General features: G+C 40.4%; 1 protein-coding gene across 3 annotated transcripts in view; it reads left to right on the forward strand.

Annotated features, from left to right (window-relative positions):
• The window catches only part of ARID1B (AT-rich interaction domain 1B), a 323,165-nt gene that overhangs the window by 281,432 nt on the left and 19,734 nt on the right, over positions 1 to 21,999 (forward strand). For 2 of the 3 annotated variants that reach the window (XM_035322603.1, XM_035322602.1), the window contains 4 exons: positions 6,983 to 7,092; positions 7,836 to 7,994; positions 13,460 to 13,669; positions 17,197 to 17,401. In XM_035322603.1, the coding sequence (XP_035178494.1) occupies positions 6,983 to 7,092; positions 7,836 to 7,994; positions 13,460 to 13,669; positions 17,197 to 17,401 (684 nt within the window). The remainder of the gene's footprint in view (positions 1 to 6,982; positions 7,093 to 7,835; positions 7,995 to 13,459; positions 13,670 to 17,196; positions 17,402 to 21,999) is intronic. The other variant, XM_035322604.1, reaches the window with a different exon arrangement.

Consider the following 21,999-nt stretch of genomic DNA (forward strand, 5'->3'; position numbering starts at 1 on the left):
TCTTCATTTACTTATTTAAACATCAGTATATGAAATTTAATCATAGTTTCCTTCAGCAAACAAAGTATATTTAACGTAGATGTTGGATTTATCTTTCATATTGTGATTTGTGAATTCAGAATTATTTACAGATTTGTGTGCAACTGCAAAGACAGGTGAATGTAATTCTGTGCAAATATGCTTCATCATACTTATTCAGCTTGACATCCTAACAATTATCTTCTGTCGAGATGAGACTTCAGTAAAGACCAATTCTTTGATGAGGGAGGGTTCACATGGAGTTTCACTAACCCTAAAGTGGATCTTCCAGTCGTGGAGTTTCTGTGCATGCTTTACTGATTTCCTTAGCCTTTTTTTGAAAATTAGTTTTTAAAAGTAGTTTTGAAAGCTGAAGGTTGTGCTAAGGTGATTTGATTTCTTAGTTGTTTGTGCTTCTATGTGGTTTGTTTCTTTACAGATACCTTGTTGCTTAAATTGTGTATTACCAAGAGCCTGTGTTTCAGTATCTTCCTCTCGGCCCTGCTTAGCCTGTTCCATTCCTTCATCCTTTGCCTCCTTCCCTGCCTTTCCTTCCTCTCAATTTTATATGCCTCTGCTTCTTAGGCAGAAAATGGCCATGTGAAATTCTAGTGCCTAGTATGTCCAGAGGGCTTCTTTCCTGTGGTGTTTAGGAGCTCCCAAGATACTTAAGGGTGTCTTATTTTTCAAGAATATGATGTTACATCTTTGTTAACTGAAGAAACTGAATAGAAGCTGTTAATCAGCAAGCTTAAAAAAAAAAAAAAGAAAAAAAAAAAAGGGGGCAAAAAGGCTTTTTTCAGTCTTTCTTGAAAGCCATTGGTTAGTCCAGACAGCACACTTGTACTGTCTGGATGAAGAGGGAAAAGCTATTGAAAAGACCATTAGATAATAGCTTACTTTTCCCCCACCAGAGCTGTCCCAGGTAATATTATGTTTTGTTTGTGTAGTTATGTGTTTTGTCTGGCTTGCTGAAATAAAATTACTTCTGAGCATTGAAACTGTGCTATAAATTCTGTTTTGCTATTAGCAGAAGTAATTTTTCCCCCTTTTCCTTTGGCCCCCAGAGCTGCAAAAATAACCAACAGCAAACAGATGGCAGAGTGCCTTGCCTAAGAAGATTTATGTATTCCTAAGGAATAACCAGTTTAAAGGAAGATTCACAGAGGTTTTTTTGTTCAGATAATTCAGCCATTCGTTATTTCATACAGTGGAAATCTGTTCAATGCAAGGCCATTTATCCTAGCAGTCTTTTGTATGGGGTAGTCATACTCTTTTTATTGTGTTATGCATTCTGAAATATTGGATTTTTAATAATTTAAACATTTATCAGTTTTTTTTTTTTTTTGCCAGTGCATTTGTGAGGTTTTCTTTTGTTCCAGTTTTATTAATTCAAAGAGTACCCAATAGAAAGTAAGTATGAGATGAACTGGAGGAGTTCAGTGCACCTCTTCTCCTCTGTGTGTGAGCAGACACGCATCTAGATGACACTCTATTGCTTTACACGGCTGGCCTCCAACAGCACAGAGCGTGGTGGTGCAGAGGGGAAAAAGAGAGAAAATGAGGCGTGGATACACTGCTGGGGGCACATGCAGTGGGAATGCTGCCAGTGCCCATATGCTGACTCGTCATTCTGCTTGGGTCAAAGAAATGAAGGGCTGAGCTTAAGACAAGTGTCAATACAGGACTTAAAATGATAATGTCTTGAGCCGGGGGAGCACTGCAGGCCCTGCTCTTGCCCATGCACTGCATTTGATGAAGTGGAGAACATGCAGATGGTGCCTGCTTACAGGCCGAAAGCGGCATTATCTGTGACACAAAGAGCAATGCCGCTATCTGGCTCTTTTTCCCATTATTTTAAAGCCACACCAGCCAGGAAAAACAGGGTTCAGTCAGTGTGTAGGGCCAAAAAAAATCAACTGAGTAGCCGCTGGTGGAGTCAAGTGAGAGGGTTAACTTTCTGACATGCACTGAGCATGAACAGCAGTAACAGGCCAATGAAAAAATAAGGTAAGCAACATGAAGTTGGTTTCTTGGTTTTCTGGGGTTTGAGAGTGCAATTACATTGCCTGTTTTGGGGGCGGAAGGTAGGTTTTGCTTTATTCGTTGTAATCAAATGCAGTCAGTTTTAAGGTTTTGCTCTGTAAAACAGAGGAAGATTGCAGATGCTGTTTGGAATTTATGTGCTTGCAGAGCTTCAGTACAGCTGAGAATAACACTTTTTGCCACCTGTTTTTATTAGTATTTATAACTCCTTATTACCAGTTGACCTTATTTTATTATTATTATAATAATTTAATTAATACCATTATCAAAAGGAGTATCATGTTGCAGTTCAGCATCCTAGTATTTCAGCAGTGACTGTGGATCAAAGAACACATCACCAACTTTTGCTGATGTAGAACAGTTTAGGAACACAGAACTTATGAGATTAAAGCAGATGAATCCTTCTGATAGAGTGTATCCCATCCATAACAATACCAAAAGCTTCAAGAACAAGTGCCAGAATCCCTTCACAGTTATGGAACAAGCTACCATGCAGAGAAATGGTATAAACTCCACTGTCCTTTTGTTATACAGAGGTTCACATTCTCATACATAATTTATATATTTTTCCCCTCGATTTTTTTTAAATTTAGGCTTTAAAAATATAATAAAAGGAAACTTCCAAATCAACGTCAATAAAATAACAAGTTCACGCTGCTAACCTTGGTAATTCTTGTGAAAATTAGCTTTAAAAAGAAGTAATATGGAGTTTGTATCTCACAGATTTCCATATTGTACTTGCACAGAGAGTGGCACCCAAAACCTCTGACTACTATCCTTGGTGAACAAAACAACAGAAAGACATTCATACTTCCTGTACTTCTGTTGGACCCAAACCTTTCATTTTTCTGCGTTTTGTTATTCCCAGCGAATTTTGAACATTGGAATACTTAAAACATAAAGCTCTAAAAAAAGTAAAGGAATTAAAAGGACACTCTTAAAAACAGATACAACATTTACGTTTTCATATATATTTTCAACTTTGTATTTATTTGGCTGAACCCCTGATAGAGAATGCAATTATATTTATAAATGTGAAGCATTTTTTAGAAATCTACATTGATTTTCTCTGTTTTGCGGCTTGGTTGGTTTTCATTTTTCAGAAGAATGAAGAACTCCATTTATTTTATTTATTTATTTATTTTGACACATACCTCCATGTGAGCTATTCTACAATGCACATTTAAATACAGTTTTCAGAGGACACCAGTAGTTGGTAGCAGGTTAAATATCGCATCCAAACAGTCCAAACAGGCAATGACCATAATTTGGTGGTCTCTGTGTGACTGTAAGTCAAGCCAGCTCTTACAGTACCCGTACCTGCATCCCAAACTGCATGCACTTGTCATCCCACAGTCAGGAGAGTTGGTAGGCAGAAAGGAGGTGTGGTGCTGATGTCCTTGGCCGCCTGCACACCCATTTCACAACAAGGAGCCCGAGCATCCTAGGCTGTGCTTTTACCCACAGGGGAATGGTCAGTTATGGCAGGATGTTAGGCAATGCTGTTCTGCTGTTGTCCCTGTTCTGTTGTGGGTTTTTTGTGGGTATAAAAGCAGTGGGGATTCTTTTGCCAGCTCCATATGAGTCATAAATTCTCTGCTTTTTTTTTTTTTTTTTTTTTTTTTTGTAGGGAGAGTGCTAGGGGCAGGAGGGAGGGAGAAATGTCTTACAAAGGATGTAATATTCTGTTTTGTAGAGCGTGATTTGTTATTGCACTAGCAATAAAGAGAAAAACAATGTTTGTGTATTGCTGCTCTTACAGTATTTCATCATCTTCTGGGACTGATAGTGCAGCCTTTAGCAAAAAAGAATACTTTGCTGCAGTTTCACTCTTGTCAATATATGCCTTTGAGTACATTAAATTCAGCGTGGAATAGTTAATTCAGGACCTTGACCCATACTTGCTTTTTGAAACCATTCTAGCTCTTAAATTCTTATAATAAGCCAGAGGCTAGTACTTGAAACCTACTCACAGTATGCTACAGCACTTTTTAAGTCAAGATTTCCCTATTACCCTCTTCTCTAAAATGTTTTATCTTTTGGTCTGTACTTCACACGCAGAATTATTAGTACCTATGTAGAAAGAGAGCATGTCTTCATTTAGCAGTTCTGTAACAATAACAGTATTTCACTGCTCGAAAGGGTCAAAACAATGTTCTTGCTGTACCGCTTTGCTAAAAAATGAAGGAGTGTCTGTTTGCAAATCACTGGAGAATAGGTTTGCAAGAAGTTATGAAACAGCATTTCAACAGTGGATGGAAAAGTAGCTGTGGAAACATGTTAGGTAAAAGCTATAGGGAGACCTTAAACTTTGCTAGTAAAACCCTTGCAGTTCTCCTCTTCAAAGTAGAAAGAATTGATGTAGATGAAGCAAATAATTTAGAACAAAAAGTGGAACAGGTTTGTGAAGCCATATTTTTTTGTTTCGTAATTGTCCCCAACTCCTGATAGTTGGAGACCAAATTATGTATGCAAATACCACAAAACAAGAAATATGCAATGCACAAAATGAATTGGTGTTTTTACATTCCCAAACATGAATAATATAGTCAGAATATGTGGTTCCTTGCAGACTAGAGTCCCTGGCCCTTTACATGAGATGTTAATTGAAACCTCGCTGGAAAAGAGATTTTATAAAAGAGCTCTGATGGAAACAGGCTACCAGGAATGGGCAGAATTACGCTATTCTTTTATAATAGAAATACCGAGTGCCAACCTAGATAACAGTGAGAGATCAACAGAGGATTTAGCCATGCAGAACTCGGGTGAAGAAGTGTCGTTGTTAACTTTACTTTGTTTGACCTCTCCAAAATAGCTTTAGAGGAGAAGGGTCATTTTTGGTTTGCTTTTAACTAAAACTAAGATGTCTTTTTAGCACTTTCACAGCATGAAATGTGTTAAAATGGATTTTGTATAACAGTTTTGCATCCCAGTTTGAAACCAGACTGTGGCATTCATTTGACCATTTTGCTATGTACATTAAAAAAAAAAATCTCTAAAAGAAAAGTAACTTTTTTTAAACTGTAGAATTCAAAACTAAAATGTGTTAGGCTGCCATCCTTCTCTCCATAATGGTCACAAGCTGCCCCAACTCTTCAAACAGTATAAGGGCAAAATGCATACAAATCACATGCGTAGTGGATGCTGGCTTCCCAGTATAATATTGCTTGGCTGTTTTGTTGAGGTTTCACACACATACATAAAAATAACAGCATTTTTAGCTGATCCCAATAGATTTTCTCTGCAGCTGCATCACTTGAAAAAGGCTTTTTGTTCAATTCTTGAAGTCTTAAGTATTGCAAGTAAATTTTTTTTAAGCTCAATTATGATTTATGTGTTGTGATGACTTTAAGGGCTTGATTGGGCTACAAATGTGCTTTGAAAAAACAAGAAAATGTGCCCATGAAAAACACCAGCAGTTCAAAGCTGAATATTGAGCATACAGTTGTAAACTCACATGGCACATGGCTGGGTAGGTTTTTTTGGCAGACCCATAGTCTCAACCTGCAGTGATGCTAAAGATATTAGCAAATTAGCACTGCAAAGCTTGCCAGCGTATTCGCCAGAGTCCTGCTCATGCTCTCACTGCTGTAATTAAAACTAATTATTTTCTAAAACATAGTAATACATGAATATGTGCAATAATCATTTTGTAGTGGGCAATCTGTGAAGCATTTTTAAAGCTTCTTTTCCCCCTCCTCTCTTTGGCTTGCTATGCAGTGTGCCTGCTGCCTAGTGTGAGCCAGCATTGTCATTTTGCAGAGGCACACTAGGTCTGGTAATGATCACATTCTCATTTTTTTCCTTTTTTATTTTTTTTTAAGCAACGATGCTTTGCTGATTCTTAAAATTTGTGAGCTTGGGATATGTATTTTTTCCTTTTTCCTTTCTCTATAGGTTATTCTAGCCTATGTTTCTCTAATCTCAGATCCTTTTTTGAAAGCAGGACATGAGACGGAGAAAAAAGAGGGATAGGGAGGGAAGATAATCCAGTCTTTCATAAATGCTGTGCACATGGTTTTCTGCAGGAAAAGAATTGCCTGGTGTCTTGCTGTTGTTCTTTGGTTATTTGCATTGATTCAGTGTCATGGCACCTCCTAGCATCTGCTCTGCCCAGTATTTTCTGTGTATTTATCTGAATGTTTCTTCTTGCATCTTTCTAGAAATCCAGGAAGCCAGCAGCTCTGCACCAATAATACTATACTTAGCACTCGCATCTTCAAATAAATATTAAAAAAAAACAAAACCTTAAACTCCTCACACCCCTGGGAAGCAACTGTGTGCCATTATCAGGGAAAGACATTTGTGCGTTCATTATAGTCCCACCTCATTTTGGCAGGAGGGGAAAAGTTGACTGCTGTTTCTCAGAGCAGAGTTTGCGGCTTGTAATTCTGTAGTTAAAGCTCACAAGGCTGAGCAACTGGTCCTGAAGATAGTCGGGGCAGTAATTACCTGCTGGACGCCAGTCTGAATGCAGAAGCGCAGTTGAGAAATCCAGCCTTTTTCTCGGATTCAAAATTGAAAGTAAAATCTACGTCATTTTCGTCTCCGTTAGTCTGTTGCTAAAGGGAAAGCGCAGGAGTAAGTGAGGTAGTCTGCTGGTCTGGTAAGCTGTACTGGTAAACTGTCCCTGGGTAGCTGCAGACCACCAGCGCCATGAGAAACACATTTTCCTTCGTAAAGTGTTTTTTATCGTTGTTGTATGGTGCTTGCATTCTTCCTTTGTTCCCTTTCTTTTATTTCCTCACTTTTATTTCCCCACTTCCACTGAAGAGGTGTGCAGGTTTCCGGATGCTAGAATAAAAGGACGGAGGTGGGATGACCTCTCACGTGTGGCCACAGGCTGGCAGCAGGAAGCGTTTTTTTCCTACCGAGCCAAACACAGTCATGCTTAACTGTTTCTCCTGTTTTCGATTAGCACCTATGGGTCTTGCAGATATGATGACACCCGGTGAGTCCAAACTACCCCTTCCTCTCAAAGCAGATGGCAAAGAAGAAGGAGCCCCTCAACCCGAGAGCAAGTCAAAGGTATTTACCACCTCCGCACGTGGTGTTGGTTCAGCCCGCAGGAGTCTGCTGTGTTGTCTCCATCTTCTGGTTTTGGCCTACCCACTTCTGTTCTCTCCTGCATGCCTTTCCATTCACGTGCAATCTCTTTGTTTGTTTCTTTTTTTTTTCTTTTTTTTTTTCCCTTCATTGTGTGGATCTGAAAGTTACTAGTTCTTACGGCATTTTAACTTGCGGGGGCAAAGCATCCCAAGCCAAAAGTTGCGTGGGGATTCGGCTGTGCCAGGTGGGTGGGGAAGAAGGGTCTTGCCTGGTTTTAATCCTTGCAGCCATTTTTCTCTGCCTTCAGTTATAGCTTCCTGTTTTGGCCGCCTCAGCAGCAGCAACATACTTTAATATTTTGCTTTCCTGCCTTATTTGATAAAATAAGGTGAACAGCTTGTTTTTTTTCTTTCTTTCATAAGGGGAAACCCATGCTTAGCATTCCATGTGAGCTTGAAATAAGCATGGTGGCTTAGTGACTTTAGCCAAGCATCCAGCAAACTTTCCAAATTATACTAATTAAGAATGTCGTTTTAATACTTTATATATATATATAAATATATTTATATATGTGTGTGTTTTCTGTATGTGTCTCTCTGTTTATATATATTTTATATATAAAAAAATGGTCAGTCTGTTAAACTGGATGTATTTTTTTTTTGTTTTTAATAAAGTTTGCCCTGCCTTTGTCATATTATTTTTTTTTTATTCCTCTACCACAGGATAGCTACAGCTCTCAGGGTATTTCTCAGCCCCCAACCCCAGGCAACCTGCCAGTCCCTTCCCCAATGTCCCCAAGCTCTGCTAGCATCTCCTCATTTCATGGAGATGAAAGTGATAGCATTAGCAGCCCAGGCTGGCCAAAGACTCCATCAAGCCCTGTAAGTGGCTCTGGTTTTTTTGGTTTTTGTTTATTTTTTTGTAATTAATTATATTTTAATGCTTGCTTGTTTGTTTTATAAATTCATTTTCTTCATTATTTATCCTCTAAACAGTTTTCTTTCTTTATAACACTGGGTACAAATTCTGCTCTCGGACACATGACTGTAAGTTCCACTGCCTGGCTTCAGTGGGGCCTCAGCATGTTTATCCAAGGGCAAAATTTGTCCCAGCAGTACTTTGAAATAAGAAAGAGTAAAATTGCGTGCATCATGCAAGTGTGCTGTCTGGTAATACAGCAGTTGTTGTGAAGAAAACATCCTGTTAATGCATCAGCTTCCAAGCATGCGGACTGTGTTGTTAAGGACAAATCCATTTCTGTTCCTGGGCCCAAACTCCTTCACACAACTGTCTTCACTCTGGTTGCTGCAATTGTCTTTGCTAGTGTTATTTGGGGGTGGGAGGGGGGAAGGGGGGAAAAAAAGGTACATGAAAGTTTGAACTGCAGATTTAGCACCACAAAAAAGCTGCCATGTATATTTTCAAAACGTTTTATATTTTGAACTGTGTGTGTGGAAATACATGTATTAGGCTTTCAGGATATGATCTGAAACAAAATAGTTTCTGATTTGCTTCTTTCAATTATTTAGAAATAACCCAGATTGTGGGTAGAATAAAACTGGTGTGTGTAAGTTCTTAGAAAACTATTTTTAGGTGAATAACGTTTAGTCATTCTCGTACAAGAAAAACCTGAGAGATATACATGGAACTAAAAAAATAAATGTCATATATATATATGCACAAAGAACAATCTGTGTACATATATAGACATATATAGAAAAGAGAATGTTGACATAAGACTATATGGCCTATGGGAAGCAAATGTCTACTTGGCCGTTTTTGCTTTTCTTTTATGGGAAAATGTATGTTGTTCTTCTATTATCTTCTTTCTGCTAAAGATAATAATGATAATAGTTTCTCTGTAGAAAAATACTGCAATATATTTTTTTGAGAAATATAAAGTGTGTTTTTTTTCCAATGTTGATGTTCACTTAAAATAGCAACAATTCTTTGATAACAATTTAGTTTTCACAAAGTGATACGTTACAGAGTATGTCTTAAAAACAGAGGAAGGCCAATTGGAGTAACAAAGGTCTACCCATCCAAAAGCCAGATGTGAATGCCCTGAGCAGAGGGGCAGCGTGGCAGCGTGGCATGAAATGCACCACCTCGATGTTTTGATGTTTATTTGGCAGCAACTTTGAGTCTCAGAAGGCAGCTGGTGTTACTTGTTCCCACAAAGTCTCATTCTTAACAGCGTTTCTAAGAGGGTGGTGCCAAAAACGGGGTTAGTTTTCTTTGTAATAGTGTTTTGAGTTTGGTAGGTTTTCTGGAGGAAAGCAAGAGAGCTATTGCATAGGCTGTCTGACCCATCAAGTCCTTCTGCAATGCATTCCTGAGCTCATTGTATAAACTGCACAACAAATCCTAGAGGCATTGTGAAATATGTAGAGCTTTTTTTCCATATAAATATGACAGAGTACAGTGTTGGAAAAATGAATAGAGAAAGTTTGTGTTTTCAGTGTAAAAGCTTCTCTTCAGAATACCCTTCTCTTCAAATGCTGCTACATCTTTAGCTTCAGTTGGGTTCTTGGTGCACAGGTAGGGATAAATACAGTGCTTTAGAATGATGGAAAAATGAGTGCTGTAAATTAGGTGATCTCTTTTTACCTATGAAGGCCAGTGTGTTGGATAACTTCATCGACTTCAACAGCAGCCTGACGTAGGCTGGAAGATTGATTGCAGGTGTTTTGTTACGCTTGAAAACAGGCCAAAATTGTTCATTAAATCCCAGAGCTGCTTCTTGGGCTACAACTTCCCCATTCCAGCAGAGGATAAAAGCAAGGGTGAATGGGCTCACAATGTCCCTGTGATCCTAAGTGGATTCTCTCTTTCAGCAGTTCTGTATGGAACTGAGGCATAACAAAATGTAAAGAAGCAACTGTTTTGTGTTACATTGTGAGGGCTCTTAAGGTGTATAGGTAAAAGGACATTTCTGCTCAGCTGATTTTACACGTAGCGTTCATCCCTGACAGTCTGAGAATCTTCAAAATCCTTTAAAAGAGAATTCAAAAGTGGGTCTGCACTATGCAGCATCATCACTCCAACACAAGAATTATGTAGCCTCACCATGCAAGATTCTGTATTAGTGCTATACAACTTCAGTGGGGGATAGGTGTATGGAAAACAAAGTATGAGTTTAGGGAATTTTAACAGGGGAATTGGCTTTGTTGGTGGTTGTTTTTTAATCACCCATTTAAACATAGCCAGTCATATCTGCAGAATGACTGGGAATTGAGGGCAGAATAGGATACAACCAAGTCAGTGAAGGTATGTGCTACAGGATTGCACCAGCATTCTTTTATCACCAAAATTATCAACAAACTTCACAAAAGACACGTTCATGGTCTGTGTTCCTCCAGCATTGCCTGGTATGCCCTCACTCGAGCTAACAATCACTCCATGGTATCATCTTGTAATAAACCACTATTTTGCAGGGATTCACGTTGACCTATAGGCAAATTTAGTCTTCCAGCTGAATGTGCCCATGTGGATCTGGAGTTTGTTTGTGTGTAGACTAGCTTGCACACATCTGTCATTTTTTTATGTTTACATTTATAAAAAATAGAGAAAAAGATCTTTACTCTTGAGGAATAGCATTTTTCCCTCCAGTGCATTCTTCTAAAGTTAACATTTCATTTTAGAAGAAAATTGCACCCATTTTACAAAGCCTGACAACCTGAAAGCTCACACAGTAAGAAACACTTCTTACCTTCTGTAAGCTGTGAAAAGTTTTCAGATTATACTGTCATTTTAGAGCCTGCTGCCACATTGCTGAAAAGCAACATTATTTGAGACATACAGTGGAAGAACCCAGAATGAAAAATTCTTAACTGGTCTGCATTCTGCTCTGAATCTGATTTGAAAAAGAGAATATTAGAGCGTAAAAAAAGAATGTAAAACTGGGAAATCTGAACATTCTTAATAGTGAACTACCATAAAAGGTGAAATTGAAACTTCCTTGTTGCCTTGCATGTTAAAATAAAAGGCCATACAAAATTTGCTGGGTAAAAGCTGGAATTTCCCACCTTGATTTGTATAGGAGTTCTGTAGCATCTTAAGTATGAGATTAAAATTAATGCTAATGCTGATGAACAGTAGAGCAACTTTGTTATTGCTGCAGTCGGTAGAGGAGTAGCATCAGTTTATTCTGCTGTTCAAGTCTGTGATCATGTATGTTTTCATTACGAAATCAAATTAGTAGCAATAGGACTTGCCTACTGCCCACTTTCTACCCACCACCAAATAAACCTTCAACAAAGTGTATTTGTTGAAAAGAGTTATACTGATTTACTTAAACACCCAAATACATAGCAAGTGATGCTTTGAGTAAAGTAGTTGACATTACAGAGTCAGTTTGTGCTTCCATTGATTGCATAATCAAAATCTGCAGGACTCAAGTCAGAACACTTTCCTGCCAGCCCCTTAGAATTAGAGTTCAGCCTCACCTCTGGCATCATAGATCCATAACACAATTGAATCTGATTCAGGAAAGTGTCTTATTTCTAAGTGAAGAAGGTAGTAGCATCTGTCTGTAGGAAGGACTACTGCAAAGGAGTTACAGTGTCAGGAGACAAGGCAGAAAACTTTACAGGAGGCTATTTATTTAATTAAAATGAATATCCATTCACTGGAAAGAACAGCAATGGCTCATGGAACTGCTGGGTCACCCCCTCTTGGCTTCATGTTTCTTTTCTCCTGGCTCTCCTCCAGTATTGCCAAGTTTCAGCTGGAGAGAGATACAGAGCCTGACATATTTTCCAGGCCAATGTGCAAGATGAATGGTGGCAATGCTTTTAAAATCCTTGGCAGTTGGATGGTACCACACCACATCTTTCGTGGTGTCTAATGCCCCTCACCAGCGCTGTGTGGGGACAAGGACAAGTGGGTGGCTCTGTAACATCCCTGAGGTACGTCTAGGGTCTTGTTTAGAAGTTTTCAACCAGAAATAAGTTGCTGTTTACCTCAAAGTAGTACTGTCTCCTGTTCAAAGGAAGGGAAGGCAAAGAAGGGAAAGAGTGATTGACTAGATGATTTTGAAGTGTCTACTGCAATCAACAACCAAGATTAGGATTTTACTACATAGATAGAAAGCGTATGTTTCTCGTCATGTGTTTGGCTCCTTTCCCAAAGCTTTATATCAATCTTTCTCTCTTGTGTTTAATTCTGAGCCACTCCATCTCCCACTGCTGAGCAGATCACTTCACCTTGTGCGAGCAGGAGGGTCTTTTCCTATAGCAACAGCTCCTCTCCTTTATCTGACCAGAGGCACCTCGGTGCCTGGTCCATCCACGCGTGGCACAAAGCCCAGCTCACGGAAGGAAAAAGAAGATGCGGTGAGAAGATCTGTGTTCCAGCCCCAGTGCTTTCTGCCATCTCTAGATTGAGAAAGAAAGGACATCAGGATGGCATAAACTTTTGTTAGCTGTAAAGCCAGAACAGCAGCAACAGAAGGGCTTCGTTCCTGCACTTCTGCCGCATATGAAAGTATTCTGCTCTTTCCACCTCTTTCAGTTTTCCTGTGGTTCAGCTCTGATTGCTCTGAATCCTGTTTTTTCCCCAGGTCATAATACACACTCTCTTCTCTAGGCAGGTCATATGAAATGACTATCTTCTGTCCTCGTTCAGGAGAGGAGAGTAGTAGCTACTCACGAGCATTACTGGCTCAGGCAGCTAATTCCCAGTTCACAAAGAGTATTGTCACCAATCTCCTTGTACTGTAGGCACTCTTCATCTTCTTTCTGTTGACCAGCAGTGGTGTGAACAGACAGTAAAGCATTACCATTTATGACTCTAAATTGAGTACCACTCCCTAGTGTACCAGATTGCTGTAATTCGTTCTTTAGGGTATTCTTGTGCATTTCCTGTTCTGGTGGAACACTTTTAGGTTTTCTAGCCCCTCTTTGGGTAGAAAGGTAGAGTGTTCATTTCATTTGTTTTTAGGATTAAGATAAGTTGAGTGGGACAAGTTTGTTTTATTTTTGCCAAATTACTGCTTGCAAAGCACTTTAAGATAAGTGGACGTGAAGGACTATGTGAGAACTACCTGCTATTAAAATGAAGTGAGGCAACATCAGAAACTTGCCTTCTGGGATCCAAAGTTCAGATCGGTGAAAGAAACGTGAAAATGGGGAGTTTGGGCCCTTTTAATTAAAAAGCTGAATTTTCAGTATATGGACAGAATGTACTGTTTGTGCCTGAACTAGTAGCCTTCATTCCTGACTGTTGTGTGATAGCTTTAGTTTGTTTGACATCTTCTCTTTTTCAATGTTGTGAGTTTCTTACTTTCTTTTCCCTCCCCCTCCCACCCTTCCCCCAACTTTTTTTTTTTCTTTTTGAAATTCAGAAATCAAGTTCCTCTACCACAACTGGAGAGAAGATCACAAAAGTCTACGAACTAGGAAACGAACCAGAGCGCAAGATGTGGGTAGACAGGTACCTCACATTCATGGAGGAGAGGGGCACACCTGTGGCCAGTCTGCCAGCTGTGGGCAAGAAGCCCTTGGACCTGTTCAGGCTGTACGTCTGTGTCAAAGAGATTGGAGGTTTAGCACAGGTGAGAAGTGCTTAAAAGTCAACCTTTTGAAGAGGCGATACACAATTTTCCAGAATATTTTCCTGCTGGTTACACAACTTCATTTTCAGCCGTGACAATAGAGTTGAAGTAGAGTTTCAACATATTCATGCGTTTATATTTGTCTGGAGTTCATCTTTGGCTGCATAATTGCTCTAAAAGTCTACAGTTTGAATCAAAATTGACCAACTCTGTAGACAGATGAAGCTGTTACCTGTTCAGGTTACCCGTTCAGGGGATCCAGTAGTGCTGCTAAGAAAAGAGAAGAGAAAAAGGCCCTTACATCAAAGTAAAAAACAAATGATAGAGCTGAAAGGAATTCAGCTGAAAGAAAAAGGAGATTCTGAAACCCATCCTTCCCAGATAGGTATACTGCCTCCGGGACAAATCAGTTCATTTCTCCAGAGAAGCAGCAGAGAGATTCTTGAAAACAATCCTTCTTCCCAAATCTTTCGTCTCCAATTGTCTCTGTACAGTACAATTGTGTCTTAAGCAGAGACTGTGCTCTCCTCATGTTTGGAAAACACTTAGAGGGTATTTCAATTTGCCTTACAAACATAATCATTACAAAGAAAAGGTGATTTACTTAATGGAGAGGAAGGAAAAGGAAAGTAGGAAGAGCTGAAAATAAAGAAGTGCAATGTTAGAATACAGAATATACAATTTTCTCTGGCCTTGTTCTTCCTGCTGAGCTTACTTGCTATGCCACAGATGGGAGAAACTTTTGTTTGTGTTCTCACCAGTTAACTGGAACTTTGCAAAGAAGTATGTGGAAATAACTTACGTAAGGTTCTATATGACTGACCACCACAGAGCAAAACTAAATGTTTTTTGACTAGCACCGTCAAAAGGGAAAGCAGGAGTAAATGGTCAGAATTTGCAGACTTAGCTTTTGTATTTGATATTATCTGTCCTTTCCTGATGCTTACGAAACATCCCTTGCATCTACAGGATCAGTCTGGCTAGATGCTAGAAGCTACTGTGAAATGCTGAGAGCCATAATTTCTGTGGATTTAAAAATGTCTGTGGGTGTTCAGTGCTTTTCAATACTAAGTCTTAAAGACAGGTGTATAGATAAATACCTGTGTAGTATTTAATGGCATATATATGTATATATAATTTTACACTAATTATAAAATATTAAGTCAAAAATACGGCAAATCAAATTAGATCATCAGAAAGAGAGCACGTCTTAATGATTTATCTGGTTAGTTCAGGAAAGAAACTTCCAACATCAATTAATACCATTTTTGCTGCTCATTTTAATGGTACACTTCAAAACATAGGACTTGACTACTGAATTAGATCATTGGCCCTTCAAGTCCAGAAATGCAAGCTATTGCTGTTACTAGAGGAAGGCAGAGAAACCTAATACAGTTCACCTTGCCAGTTGTTACATGCTATATATGGGTAAGAGATGGTATCCTGACATTTTTAGTGATCAGCTCATGCCCCCCAGCATCATAAAGATTTGATTACTTTTAGCTCAGAAACTTTATTACAGGTAAATCATATCATGCAGCTGCTCTGCCTCGTACAGTGAGATTGCGCCCGTAGCCTGCCTCGGTATCAAAAATAAAGCAAGGGGGACACGTGGGATGTTCTAGAGAATCGTTAATGTTTGCTTATCACATGGAAATGTATTTTATTTTGAGACACTCAGTGTTAATTTGCAATGATAGACATTATGCATTGCCAAAGAATAGATGCTGTTCACTTAGCCTGATTTTTGAAGGATCTTGAGTTACAAATTTGTGTGCTTCAGTACTGATAAGAACTGACATTGAAAGTAAAGGCTTCTGTTTTTGCTGGTATGCCCACATGAATGATCACCATGTTTATCTGTTCGGGCCTACTGAGAGGCAAAGTGCTTTGCTTGATGAGATTTATTTAAATGCATCTGAGCGATGTTCTTCTAAAAAGTTGTTGCTCCAGCTGCTACGCTCCACATCTCCTGGTTCTGCCCAGAAAGTGACAGGGAACGTAGCTGTGCAGCAGCAGTACATGTTCTCTGAATACGTGTGGCTGATGGGGTCCCAACATGAACAGACCAGCTGCTGGCAGTCTTCTTTTAAATGCCAGTACAGTGGGCATTTAGGCATGAATGTTCCTGTTTGTGTTATACAATGTGTTCATTGCGTACCACTTAGCTGTAAGTCAGTAGGCACAAAGGGCTGTGTAACTGGATTTCAAGCCTCAGCAGGGGCAGTTTATGAAAATCTCTTCTCCTTTAACTCATGAGTTCTTGCAGGATCTACCAGAGAAATAAAAACACTTCACACAGCCATGCCAACCTGCCTACTATTAATGCCATCCCCAAAACATCTTCGCTGACTGGCAGCAATTATGATGTTATTAAACACAGAGAGAAATGTAAGAAATATTTCTTTTGCTGGCATAAAGGTGTAAGAACAGTGTGGCTAATGATAACCTTTGTAACTAGAAAAGTTAAGCTGGAATCATAAAATCTCAGGCCTCAGGGCAAGTACAAGGCCTCAGGGAAAGTACAAGGTATCGTGGCATGCAAAATCAGGATTCTTCCCCAGCATCAGCCCAGATGCTCAGATGTTCATAGCCCATTTATTTCAGTGCTGTCTCCCCTCCTTGGATCACACCTAGCAATTGCACAACTGGCTGAATGAACTTTAGGGCATCAGGTGCTACAGCAAAACACTCTCTGCCACGACTGGTACAGCTGAGTGAGCCAGTGGCATCATCCAGGATGACAAATGAACTGAGCTGTTATTGCAGATCAGCTGTGTTTGAAGAACTCGGGAACAGATTCTTTGGGTATTCTCAGCCTTGCACTGCAAACAAGGCTCACAGTGGAGCTGTGCAGTCAGCAATGTAATACAGGGTATTGCTGGGCTAGCCCGGTGTGTTTGAAGTCTGCCTTAATTAATCAAGGGGCCTCACTTCACTCTGCCTCCCATCTAGCAAAAGGATCATTGATCTGTTCCTGCAAGATGCCCTGAAGTGAACGGACTCGAACCAGGAATTATAGGCTAAACTGTCTGGCAGCTGGTGGCTAGTTTGGAGAGAAAAAATATTTTTCATATCAGCGCTAAAACACTTAAATTGCAGAATAGCACTGTTATTGCTTTTTAAATTAGTTTTTAGAAGCTGCTTTTTAATTAGAATGGGGTGGGTGTGGGTGGGTGTCAGAGTAAGAGTGAGTGTGCATTTGCTTGGAGATAAATTGCTAACTGAAGAGCACAGGCCCTGGAAAAGTGCAAGGCATTTAAAAGATGCACCATGCAGAAGACTCTCAACAAGCAAAGCTTTTTATGTAGCTATCAGCAGGTTCCTTAATGGTTTTATAACTGTAAATGCTGTCTATGCATTACTTCGTGTGGGAGTAATCAGCATTAGTTAGAAGAGGAAAATAAAAAATAATAATAATAAAAAAAGTAAACCAAGACATTAAGCACTTTTTTTTTCTTTTGTCTCCTGACTTTTAAACAAACCAGTCTGCTGCAAACCAATGATTCTGCCATTTCTTGTGCCAGGTTAATAAAAACAAGAAGTGGCGTGAGCTGGCAACAACATTGAACGTTGGCACTTCGAGCAGTGCAGCCAGCTCCCTGAAAAAACAATACATTCAGTACCTGTTTGCCTTCGAGTGCAAGATCGAGCGAGGGGAGGAGCCCCCTCCAGAAGTCTTCAGCACTGGAGATACCAAGAAACAACCTAAGATTCAGCCGCCATCTCCTGGTAAGTAGAAAAAACTGCAGCCTCTTACACAACCATTTTTAAATGCGCAAGATATTCACTAGGTTGCAGTTTTTATATTTAGAAGCATGTCTTGCTAATATTAGACAAACTGCGAGGATAAATATGTTGTTGGCATCTTGTTTTCCAACTTGAACCGGCTCCTGAGTTGAGTCAGATTTAACTCTGAAGAGCCATCCACAGTTATGTATCTAGTCTTTGCTCAAGATGCGTGTACCAACACATCCCTAAGATTCAAAGAGTTAACTTGTTCCAGTAAAGACAATAGCATTCAGCAAGGACGTGCTTGTGCTGTAAGGCATGAGGCAGCCAGCACCTGGAGGAGTTTGCATTTATCTAAAGATGAGGTCCTCCTACCTGCACCTTCATTGCTGTGGCTCTGAAGCTGCATTTTCAGCGTGGCTGCTGCTCGGTAAAACTTCAGTTGGAGGCAGGATGGCAGATGCTGGGCTAATGAGTGGATTTCAGATGGTTGCTCTGGTGTGGCTCGTGTTGAATGTGTGGCAGATGGAGGGAGCTGAGAGTATGGTGTATCCCCACGGCCAGACATTGTAGTCTGGAGGCACGCTCTCTATTCTGTTGTTGTTAATCCTGTATGTCAGATAAGTTGTTAGCATCACCATTTTTATCTTCTCTGAAAAATCAGAACATGAATTGATTGATTTGGGCCATTATTTTTGCATGTACAGTGTGGTTTCTTTCTAAATTCGTTTAACTTGAGACTTGCAAGATTTGGTAGTCGTGATTGATATTCAACACAGGAAAATTCTTTAGTAGTGACATTTTAAGTATATAGGAAAAGGTGTAGTAAGCATTAGTCTATTAAGTTGACTTCTGGAAAAAAAAATCCTTTGATTTGCTGGTTATTAGACTTTTCTGAGCAACAAAATAATTTTGCTAATACCAACCTTCACATTTACTGTTAGGTAGACCACCTTCTGTTATTGCCAGGAGAGCGTAATTCTGGAATGTTTATAGCAGTTCCCTGTGTTAGAAGGCAATATTGGAAAAGTATTTAATAACTTAATTTCTGTTATTTCAGTTCACTGGCTGAAAATGGGAGGTGGAGAGTGGGGGACCCAGCAAGCTCTCGAGGTATTTTGCTGGCTACATCACCCCAGTTCAATAATTCCTATTGTGGATACCAGAAAATTTGCAAAAACCTTTATCATCATACAATACAGTTCTGGCCTTTCCAAGATCATTTCATATGATAGTGCTTTGTCACTACAGAAGATAAAAGCAATAAGGCTTAAATCTTTTTCAGCGTGATGTATTTGGTGTAAGGATTTGGGGGAGTGTTTAGTTAAGCTCTCCTAGCTACATCTCTTTGTGTAATACCTTAAATAATTCCTCTTCCTCATTAATACTTAAAGTTATCAGGTACCCCAACGCTGATTATTTAATATAAAAGGTAACTGGGTGACTTTGCAAGGCAATTTTAGAATGTGGAGAAAAACACGTACAAGAAGTGAAGCTTATAGTCCAAATGTTTATCAGTCTGAAATGAGCATAGCATGTCCAGAGCGTGCCCCACTGCAAAAAATTAAAAATGTTGCATTTGCCTGTCATTCCCAAGAAGGCTGGTAAGGGGAGTAAAACTGTTTAGACTTGCTAAGGAGTGTCAAGAGGAAATTAATCTCTTTCTAAAACTAAGAAGCAGTACTAAAAATGTAAGGGTATTGTGCTGTGCTGTCTCCTCCCTTGCCCGTCCCCCTCCAACGCTGTACTCCGCAGTTTGTTCGGGGACAATTCCTGTGAATCGGCTGAACTTTGAAATGAAGAATCCTTATTTAAATACGTAGACAAGAAACAAAGGAACAGAAATACCAGACGTACCATTTTTACAGTGTCCTTTTGTATCATGATGCCACAGATTAAAATGATAAAGTCCGAGTTTAAATTTATCATAACATTCAAGGAAGCCGCCTATGAGGAGAACTGAAACTATTTTTCTAAAATAAAAACACAGCAGGACATAGAGACCAGAAGAGGGGGAAGCAAGCAAGGATCTCAAGGTTTGTTTTGTTGGCTAGAAAAGAACTCGTGTCACTGAATGGACTGCACTTCTGCACGCAGAAAGGCTTTCCCAGTGTGTATCAGCTTTAGTACATGAAATCCCGCTGAGGTATAGATGCTGCAGAGAGTACAAGCCTGTTCTTTTTAATAGTCAGCTTTTTTTCTCGCTCCTTTTTCTTTGGTTTATACCAACATTAACATTTTAACTGCACAAAAGCAGTAGAGTTGTGGATGTACTTTAGATAATCTGTTACTCTTTGGCATTCAGAGGGAACAGGAGCCTGGTACAACATGGAACAGGAGCCTCGTAAGGTCCTCCTTTTAACCATTAGCCTCTGTTGTGCAGTTAGCTCAGTGAGGGCAGAACCACTTTAAAGAATAAACCATTTGCAAAGAACTAGTTGGCAGCATTAGTGCTTGGGTAATTTGATAAAAAAGCAGTGGAATTGTCTCAGAGAGGGGGTGTTGCATTTTGTCTGTGAGAGGCATTAAAAATAAATAAATAAATAAAAAACATAGCAAGCAGAGCCCAGTAGAAGAACCTGGTCAGGAAAAGGTTGTGATGTGCAAGTCAAATCTAGGGGACTGTGATGCAGTAGTGTGGGTTCATGAGTCAGTCCATTTGCTTGTAGCACTGTATTTGGGATTTCCCATCACTTTTGGTTTTTACATCATTAACTCTAATAAGGTAAATGATATGTAAAGGAGAGAATAGGTTAGTGCTGTGTACAGTGCAATTCAGAATAGTGTCAGCAATTATATAAAGTTGAAAAAGGGAGTCAGAGTAGCCACAGTTTGCACTGTAGCCAAGGTATTAGTAATAGGATTAGCTGCCTATTTTAATAAACGTTCTGGCTTCATCGTACAGTTGGATCCTCTTCTGTGCTTTCAGAAAACTACCGGGCAGAGGTGGGGGCCTGAAGGTGTTGGAGTGTGTCTTGCACTGCTCTGAGGCTGTGCAAGCTGGAGATGTGCTTGAGATGAGGCTGAGACCTTGATATCACACCTTGGGTCTGTCTGGGTCAGGTAGCACCACTGTAGTGGACAAGACCACCAGCAGATGCCTAATGCCAGGCTAGCTATTAGAAGACCCTTGCTGGCCCTGTGTCCTGATTGTTGAGTCTGTGCCAAGGTCCGTGCCAACTGTTGAGTATTATTTTGCTGTGTAGGCATTCGTTTAGGGAGAGAAAGGCACCTCAGGTCTTCATCAGCATCCTTCTAGGGCTCCAGTACTTTCCAGAAGAGGGTACAAAGACAAAATGCTCTTGATGTCACGTGCGTTTGATAGTTTTGACCCAAACACACGCAAATCCCGTGGCAAGTCCTAAACTGAAAATAATTCCCAGCAACCATTCCGCTAGGCACTAAACGGGTGCAAGAGAAGAAGCCAGCCAAACACGGAGGCGATGCTTCCCGTCGCTGTGCCACAGCACTGTGAATTTGTAGCTGCAGTGTGCAGTGAGGCGTGCGTGGCTCTCAGGCACGTGGGGTGAGAGGATTACCCCACACCGAGCGAGCGGGATGGGCGCTGCAGCACCGCCGGGATGCTCCCGAGGAGCAGGGCCAGCAGGGCTGCCTCGTGGCCGGCCTAGAAAGCAGCTCCGGAGGGAGAGTGATGCAGCCCTTCAGTGAGTGCCCCATAACCAAACCCATCCATCCTCGGCGGCGGCTGGCTGGCCGACGTGCTGTTACTAGCAGGCAGGTGATGTCACGGAGCGTGCCACCAGGCCAGCCAAGGAATCCCCGCGGAAGACGGATGGGTGAGGGGTCGGAGGATGTGGGGGCAGGCAGAGGTGCCCCCACCCCTGTGCCCGCACCCACTGGGGGGCCCTGCCGCAGCCAGCAGCCCCCAGCCCGGCCAAACTGGGGCACGGGGTTCGTGCTGTGTGAATTATCTTCCCAGCATGACGGCTGGCTGCTCGCTCCAAAGTATGCGAATGTGCTTAACCTTCAGTAACCTTTCCATTGTTTACTTTAGAGTATACATTTGTAGCTTCTGGCAAAAGGTAGGGATATCCTAGAGAGCGCGTCAGGCCTCCTATTAATGGCGTTTCAAGAGGTTGAATTCTTTCTTTTTTCTCCTTTTTTTTTTCCTGGAGGGAAAAAAAATGCTGGCAAGAGAAATCTTGTTTATATATTTATTTTTTTAACTGTGTATTTCTGATAAATAAAGGGTCTTTCCTGAAAGCAGCCCGTACTGCCATTCAGGCTTTGCGGGGAAAAAGCCATGGCAGTACTGCAGTTCCGTGCTGCCGGGAATAACGCGGGCCGTTGAGTGAACTGTGGAAGGGTTTGTAGGACTTACTTCTCACTAACAGAAATGCTCCTTTTATTTCTTTTTGGATGGATTTTAAATTCCTAAAAGCATATTCTTACAGATCTGCTATGACACTTGAGAGATAAGCATTACTTAGACGTGGACGTGAGATGAAGAATTCATTAGCTATGTATACACAGTTTTTTTTCTGGACATCCACAAGTCAGCTGCAGTCATGTACACAGAGATTACCTATTCTAAAAGAACATTAGTGTTTGTCTTCCTTATTCATTCTTTGTTTAGT

The sequence above is a fragment of the Oxyura jamaicensis genome, chromosome 3, assembly GCF_011077185.1.
Source record: "Oxyura jamaicensis isolate SHBP4307 breed ruddy duck chromosome 3, BPBGC_Ojam_1.0, whole genome shotgun sequence".
In the NCBI taxonomy this organism is placed as follows: Eukaryota; Metazoa; Chordata; class Aves; order Anseriformes; family Anatidae; genus Oxyura; species Oxyura jamaicensis.